General features: G+C 35.9%; 2 protein-coding genes and 1 non-coding gene across 3 annotated transcripts in view; all 3 read left to right on the forward strand.

Annotated features, from left to right (window-relative positions):
• The first annotated feature begins 386 nt into the window (after positions 1–386).
• Positions 387–3,420, forward strand: LOC107007761 (probable transcription factor PosF21). Its single transcript, XM_015206525.2, has 5 exons — positions 387–574; positions 757–2,123; positions 2,223–2,355; positions 2,441–2,525; positions 2,855–3,420. The coding sequence occupies exons 2-5, from the start codon at positions 850–852 to the stop codon at positions 3,109–3,111; spliced, it is 1,749 nt and encodes a 582-aa protein (XP_015062011.1). The 5' UTR covers positions 387–574; positions 757–849; the 3' UTR covers positions 3,112–3,420.
• A 641-nt stretch (positions 3,421–4,061) lies between these two features.
• TRNAL-CAA lies at positions 4,062–4,145 on the forward strand. The gene has a single exon. It is a non-coding gene; the product is annotated as a tRNA-Leu (tRNA).
• A 1,690-nt stretch (positions 4,146–5,835) lies between these two features.
• The window catches only part of LOC107007930 (tRNA-dihydrouridine(47) synthase [NAD(P)(+)]-like), a 7,003-nt gene continuing 4,784 nt past the window's right edge, over positions 5,836–8,054 (forward strand). Inside the window, exons 1-5 of the mRNA XM_015206786.2 lie at positions 5,836–6,210; positions 6,413–6,529; positions 6,626–6,862; positions 7,061–7,292; positions 7,385–7,638. Of these exons, the coding sequence (XP_015062272.1) occupies positions 5,887–6,210; positions 6,413–6,529; positions 6,626–6,862; positions 7,061–7,292; positions 7,385–7,638 (1,164 nt within the window). The 5' untranslated portion in view covers positions 5,836–5,886. The remainder of the gene's footprint in view (positions 6,211–6,412; positions 6,530–6,625; positions 6,863–7,060; positions 7,293–7,384; positions 7,639–8,054) is intronic.

Consider the following 8,054-nt stretch of genomic DNA (forward strand, 5'->3'; position numbering starts at 1 on the left):
ATTGCAATTCATTTAATAGCGCGATAATAAATAAATTATTTACATAAAATTTATATCATAATAAAATTATTCATATATAAAGTAAATATTTTTATAATACAAATATATGAATAACTCTAACAAGCTACGAGCGCGTCTAAGTATTGTATTACATGAGACTATACACCAAAAAAGGAAAAAATATTTTATTTTAAGACCAAAAAAGAAAAATACAATAAGTAGAAAAAGAAAGAGAGAGATTCATTGCTACATAATCTGCGGTGATAGAGGGAGAAAAAAGAAAGAATGGATAAATGCAGTCGGAATGAAATTCAAATTGAAATGCAAATTCAAATGAAATTGAAATTCATATTAAATTCACGCGTCTTTCAAGTAGTAGTAGAAAGTATAGTAGTCTTGTCATGAAATCCGTGTAATTATAGTTGTTGTAAGTAGTCATCTTCGTTGATAACAGTGAGATAGAGAGAGAAACAAGAAAAATATCATAGAAAAAACAGTATTACAAGGAAAAAAAAGTACACACAAAGAGGAATAGAGGAGCGTCTTCTGTTGAAAATGGTGGATTTACACTCAGGTATTGTGAAAGAGTCGATTTTTTTGTCACCCATTTTGGTTTCTTGATGATTAGATGAATACCCTGTTCTTTGTTTCTAATGATTTGTTGATTTTTATGTTAAAGATTGATACTTTTTGGGGGGTTTTGCATTGTTTTTTGTTTTTGGGGGTTTATGAAATTGATGAGCTTTGAAAATTCAGGTGTAACAGAAGTACTGTAAAGGTTGGATTTTGGTAAAGTTGAAAGGGTTTTTTTTTAGTTGACTGGTAGAGTTGAAATTTGGGGAAAAATAAATGGCTGGTGACAATGACGAAGGTCATAGTGATATGGTCCAGAGACTTCAATCATCATTTGGGACATCATCTTCTTCACTTCCTAAACAGCTTCAACCTATTTCGATGAACCAATTGGACATACCCCAGTTGACAACTTCTCAATTTAGGGGTCAAATGAGGCAATTTTCTCCCAATTTTGGTGTTGAAAATAGTAAAAGAGTAGGTATACCGCCTTCTCACCCGCAAATGCCCCCTATTTCACCATATTCTCAGATCCCTGTAACCAGGCCAGGGAATCAGCAAATGGGTATGCAGAACTTTACTAGTGCAGGGCCATCACACTCGCGATCTTTATCACAACCAGCGTTTTTCTCACTGGATTCCTTGCCACCCTTGAGCCCTTCACCGTATAGGGAATCCCCGTCCACGTCTATGTCTGACCCGATATCTGCTGATGTCTCAATGGGTGATCAGGATGGCAATTCACATTCTTTATTGCCGCCTACGCCTTTCTCTAGGTGTAATTCATCGAGGGCAGGGGAGAGTCTTCCTCCTCGTAAGGCTCATAGGAGGTCTAATAGTGATATACCATTCGGCTTTTCTGGTATAATGCAGTCATCACCACCACTTGTTCCGCTAAGGAGTCCTGGTGCTCTTGAAAGGTCAGTTCCTTCAAGGGATAATTTGGGTGGTAAACCAGTTCAGTTGGTTAAACGTGAATCTATGTGGGAAAGAGGAAATGATAATAACAATGTTGAAGGGATGGGTGAGAGGAAATCTGAAGGAGAAGTTGTGGACGACCTGTTTTCTGCGTATATGAATTTGGACAACATTGATGCATTTAACTCTTCGGGAACTGATGAGAAGCTGGGTATTGAGAACCGTGAAGATTTAGATAGTAGAGCGAGTGGTACAAAGACGAATGGTGGTGACAGCAGTGATAATGAAGCTACAAGCAGTGTCAATGACAGTAGCAGCGGCAGTATGCAGAAGAGAGAAGGGGTCAAAAGGAGTGCTGTGGGAGATATCGCTCCAACCACTAGGCACTACAGGAGTGTTTCGATGGATAGTTTTATGGGGAAGTTAAACTTCATAGATGATTCACCAAAGTTGCCTCCATCTCCTGGACCACGCCCAGGCCAACTCTCACCAACCAATTCACTTGATGGAAATTCAAACAGTTTCAGTTTGGAATTTGGAAATGGTGAATTTAGTGGAGCTGAATTGAAGAAAATTATGGCAAATGAAAAACTTGCAGAGATAGCTTTAGCAGATCCTAAACGAGCCAAAAGGTTCAAATTTTCTTTGAAGTGATGCATCTTTTGCCTTTTCAATATCATTCCTCTATGCTTTGCAGCTGACATTCCCTATTTTGTTGTTTGTTGTTGTAGGATTTTAGCCAACCGTCAATCTGCTGCTCGTTCTAAAGAAAGAAAGATGAGATACATTGCAGAATTAGAACACAAGGTTCAGACATTGCAGACTGAAGCTACCACATTATCTGCTCAACTGACCCTCTTGCAGGTGATAAACTTTTCGATATTGTCCTGTTTAATTCTTCTAAGCATTGTATTATCACTGCTTAACAATATCTTGTACTTGCATTCAGAGAGATGCGACTGGGCTGACAAGCCAAAATAGTGAACTGAAGTTTCGTTTGCAAGCCATGGAACAGCAAGCTCAACTTCGTGATGGTATTAACCTTGCTTCTGTGATCTATGACTTCATGTATTTGTCAGCTCATGTTTCATCTGTGACTCTCTACGTTGCTAATTATCATTTCTTTTTTGTTGCTAGAAATCGATTCACTTACCCGTATCATCAGTCTATGCTTCAATTTTCCATCTTTTTTGTTTCTGTTTATTTGGGGGTGGGGGTTGACAATGTTAAGCTTCTATGTTGTTTGATGTTTCCCTCAATGCTAATAGAGAACAGGCCAGATGTTTTGTGTATTTTTATGCTTGTGAGATTCTTTGGTATTATAGAAGACAAATATGAAACCTAATAGTGTTCGCCATGACAGCTCTAAATGAAGCATTAACTGCTGAAGTTCAACGCTTGAAGATAGCAACCGCAGAGCTTAGTGCAGACGCTTCCAAGTTTCAGCAGCTATCTCTAAATCCTCAGATGTTCCAGTCGCAGCAGCAACAATCGAATCAGCTAAACATGCATCAGTTGCAACAGCAGCAGCAGCAGCAACAATCATCTCAGCCCCAACAACATGCTCAAGCACGACAACAACTTAACAGCTCTACGACTTCAAAGCATGAATCAAAGTAGTAGCTTTTGGGAAATATCTGATCTTCATAATATTTATATTAGTTTGTCAATAGATGTTGCAAGTGTTTTCATATCATTCAATGCATTCATTCATTTAGTTCTGCATTCACAACAAAACACACCGAGTCTTGGTATTTATTATCTATAGGACATGCATGTTCATTGGATTTACTTAGTCACAAAGAGTCTTGTGATGTATACAGTTGGTTCTTTTTTTTTTGTTCAACAAGGATATTGAATTCAAGGTCATATGAACTTGACTCGTTTTGTTATTATGGAAGTTTAATTCAAATTTGCCTACTTCATGTTCCTTTGAGGTACAACTACTTTGGCTACTAAGTTCAGTTTTTTTTATTTCTCTGTTGACATTTTACGATTACTGTGGTCTCCATCCTCACCTTCTCTATATTATATACAAATGCTTTTAGAATAATATGTCGACTTACCTTCGTATGGAATACACAAAGTAGTAGTGCATTTTCTGAAGTAACATGTTAAATTTTATTCCTAGATTCGTCCTATACCCATCAAAATCATGCAAGCTATTCGATATAAGAAAAGAATACCATGTAGAGAATAACATCCTATCCTGTTTTGTTTTGTTTGTTGGCGCATATGTTCCTTTAACCACGTTCGAATATATGAACGGAATGAATATTTCCTACAAAAATGTGTCATCTCAAACTTCGTAACTTCATATTGATTTTTCACAAATAACCAACTTTTGAAGTTTGAAAAGTTGTCATATGGTCGGAAGTTTAAAATTCGAAATGTGTAAAGACAAAGTTTAAGACTCACCAGCCTCGCGTGTTTACACCATATCAATAGATGCAAGACGAAGTATATATTCTATTTCTGAAACTCCATTTCTGGCGTGATATAAACTGGTTAATTACTTGTATGACATGTATATGATAATATCAATATGTTATAGAAATATGAACAGAAAAGTCAGGATGGCCGAGTGGTCTAAGGCGCCAGACTCAAGTTCTGGTCTTCGTGAGAGGGCGTGGGTTCAAATCCCACTTCTGACATTATTTTTTATTTCGTTTTTATTCATTTATTTTTTTATTTCGTTTTTATTCATTTTCTTGACATCTCTTTATCTTATAAGATTAGTTATAAAATATTTCTACATTTTATCTCAAAATTATTATAAATTATTCTTTATATGACCTTTTGTATCCTCGTACCAAACGATTCCTCGTATTGTGAAGCTTATATCAAAATATTTAAATATGAATCTAAACATGCTAAAACTTAACGTTTCTTCAATAGTTCATAGGTAAATCATGAAATTTTTTATAGTTAATACTAGACTTTGAAATTCCATAACAAATAAATTATAAAAAGTACAATATATTTACAAGTATGAAAATTAAAAATAATAATTCATATGTTATATGTTTGTTAATTTTGAACGTAAGAGAGGGTGAATAACAGAGTCCGAAGTGAAAAAGGTAAATAATTGAGCAAAGGCAATAAAATTGATGATAAAGATGGATGTCGTTAAATCGTTGGTTGGAAGGCGCATGCTGACATGTGTACCTTCCAACCAACGATTTAACAATATCTATCCAAATGTTGCCTTTTTTATTTGAACCTCAATTTTTTTTTGCCTCTTTCGGCTCCGATATTAAAAGTGTCGTATTATTTTCCAGAAAATATTCATTGTTACCTTCAAACTATTCAAAGTAGCCCATATATATCATTTAATTATGTTTTGGATCAAAACTATCCTTGCCGTCAATGTTATGAACCACAAATACCTTTAAAACATTATTTGTACAATTAGAGCTAACATGACATTCCACCCAAATAGTCCGACATGGCAAAAATATCTTCTTCTCAATCATGTTGTTCTTCCTTGTTCATCTCTATCACAAAAAGAAAATAAAATACAATTCTTCCATCATTCTTGTTTGAGTTGTTCGAACTTTGGAACTTGAATTTCAAAGTATGTGTTTGAAAGTGTAATTACATGTTGAAGGATCGAGTTTATTGTTTAGGTTTGGGGTTCATAGACTCACATAATCGATTTTTAGATTTTCAAGCTTCTTAGAACTCTTTCATATATTTTTTAATTTATTTTTTTTGGGATTTCAACTCAAATCTTCATACATCAATCTTCAAACTAAGAAATTAGTTTTTAAATATCAATTTTCTAGCTTTACTTGGAAGCAATTTTTATCAACATTCAATTAAATCTCTATAGAATTTTGTACTTCAAAAAAGTTACAAATTTCTCACCAATAAGTTTTCAAAATGAGTAGCTATTTTCGAGTTTCAACTTAAAAAAAACAATTTCAACAATTTTTCAATATCTTTCAACTTTTAGAATTAAATTTTTAACCTCAAATTCGATGATACCAAAACTCAAACAATGAACTCGACCATTCAACATACAACTATTATCTCAAACGAACTACAACGCTCTTCAAAATTAGAACTTCAAAGTCCTAACAATAACTCAAACAAAATTAATGAAAAATTATTTTTGATTTTTTTTTATCGAAATGAACAGGGAAGAACAATATAATTGAGAGGAAGAGATTTTTGTCATATTAAATTATTGTGTCAGCACATAATATAATATTTATAATCCAAAACATAGGTTAGAAAGATAATTCTAATCTCAAACATAAATAAAAAATATATATAATCTATTTTGAATAATTCGAGAGGCTATTTTTATTTTATCCGTTTATAAGGTACAGTTTACCGGGACTTTAAAACCGCAAACGTAATCTTAGAACTCGACACTTAAGACACTTCATGGAAACCGAAACCCTAGTGGACGAGTTGCCGGTGGCAACCGCAACAGCGGTGGAGCTGCCGGAAACTCCACAGCAACCCCCTTCATCGAACGCCGCCGACGGAGGAGTGAGTGAAGAATTTTTAACCCCAGAAGAGTTGGTTGCTAAATCCAAGGCTCCCGTGAAGAGAGAGTATCTTCGCCCTCCACCTTCCAGACCTTCTACTAATAACAACAACAACACCACTGTCGGAGTCGAAAATGATGATGCAGCTGAGGCCAAAAGAGCTCCTCTTCTTAAGGACAAAAAGTCCAAACGCCAAATTAAGCGTGAACGTCGCGAGGTGATTTTCATTGTATATATAAAAAAGTTTAATTTTGTTTGGCGAATTGAATTGGAAGAGAAGTTACTTACTAGTATTGGAATGAGGTAGTCTAAATACAGTAAGAGATAGATGACATTTATAGCCCACCCGACTAGCACATAGCTGATTCGAACTTGAGTTTATTTTTTTTCTGCAAATGAAATGTTTGAAATGATTGCAGGAACAAAAATCTCCATTGCATCTCTGTCCTGTGGTGGCCAAATCAGGAAAAGTTAGTGCGTGTTCATATGGTGATAAATGTCGGTTTAGTCACGATGTAGAAGCTTTTAAAGCTGTGGTAAGCTAAGAAATAAGATCTTTGTTATCGTTCTGATTGTGTTATGATTTACGGAATGCCATAAAATCACAATCTTTGCTGTTGTTTCGAGTGCAGAAACCAGCTGATATAGAGGGTAGCTGCCCTTTTCTGGCTTATGAAGGGCCATGTCCTTATGGATTGGCTTGTAGGTTTGCAGGGACTCATAGAGACGATGTCTCAGCTCCAACTGAGAATTTGCCTGGGAAGAGTTCTGAACTAAATTTTTTCAATAAGGACACTCAGAAGCTTCTGTGGAAAAACAAAATGAAGTTTCCCAAAGCTGAAGCCACTCTCAAACTTCTTGGACTTAAGGTTTGTGCAGCTCGCCATTTCTTCTTCCATTCTTCAATATAAAATTTGGGGGAAAAAGTGACTCTTTATTAGACAGACTTCAATTTCAGCCTGATGAACAAGATGTTTGAGCATTAGGAAGCAGTGTCATACCTGTATGCTTTTTTCTTCTGTGTATTGTTTCTCTTGTTCATTAATCATTATAACTTATTATTATAGGGCAATCCTAAAGATAAAACATTGGCCGATAATGTGGAAAATGGCCAAGTCGCGCCAAAAGAGCCAGCCACGGACACCAAAACAGACAGCAATATAGTTGCTAATGACAGTGTCAGTCCTTCCATTTCACCAGAAGATGATGTAGATGGAAATAATTTGGCTGATGATGCTAGACCTTTAAAGAAGGCAAAGTCATCTGTCAGTGAAATTTGTCCCTCCCAAGTTAGCAGTGGTTGTTAGATGCTTTTATTCCTTTATGAGCATTCAGGCTGTTTCTTATGGAGAGATAAAAGCTTATGAACCTGATATTATCTATTCTGACAGGTTTAAGTGTTCAAGGGGGAGTTCCTGATGACAACTTTGGTGTGAATAAATCAGAGCCAACTGCTGATACGATGACAGATTCTGATAAAAGCCTTAAATTGCACCCCCGTGAAAAAAAGCTTATTGATTTTCGAGACAAGCTCTATCTTGCTCCTTTGACCACAGTTGGGAATCTGCCTTTTCGTAGAGTTTGCAAGGTGCTAGGAGCTGATGTAACATGTGGAGAGATGGCAATGTGCACAAATCTCTTGCAGGTCAGTCGCTGCTAATTATTGATGGGATAAACACAAGTTAGCATTAAAATTATTCTTGAATGCCTCAAGATAGAGTGAACGAGAGTTAGGCTCAGTGAAAAACTCTCTCTGGCATTTATTGGTTAGGAAGTAAGCCGAGGATTGCTATTATAAAAATTGCATATATTTTCTTGTTAACCCTTTGACTCATGAGTTCGTTCAAATGCAACTGAATTGGATATGTGTGTGATACGTTTGGTTTCCACAAGAAATAAATCTTCATGTGTTCCCTACCTCATCCTCAAGTTTAGAGAAACATTGTGACAACCCCCTCGGGATCCACATACTCAGGTATTGTCTCTGCCATGGGCGGCCATTCGCTCTTTTAATCCCCTCTTATTGGCTCGCAGCCTCAAGGGAGAATCGAACCCGTGACC

This window comes from Solanum pennellii, chromosome 1 (genome assembly GCF_001406875.1).
Source record: "Solanum pennellii chromosome 1, SPENNV200".
Lineage (NCBI taxonomy): Eukaryota > Viridiplantae > Streptophyta > Magnoliopsida > Solanales > Solanaceae > Solanum > Solanum pennellii.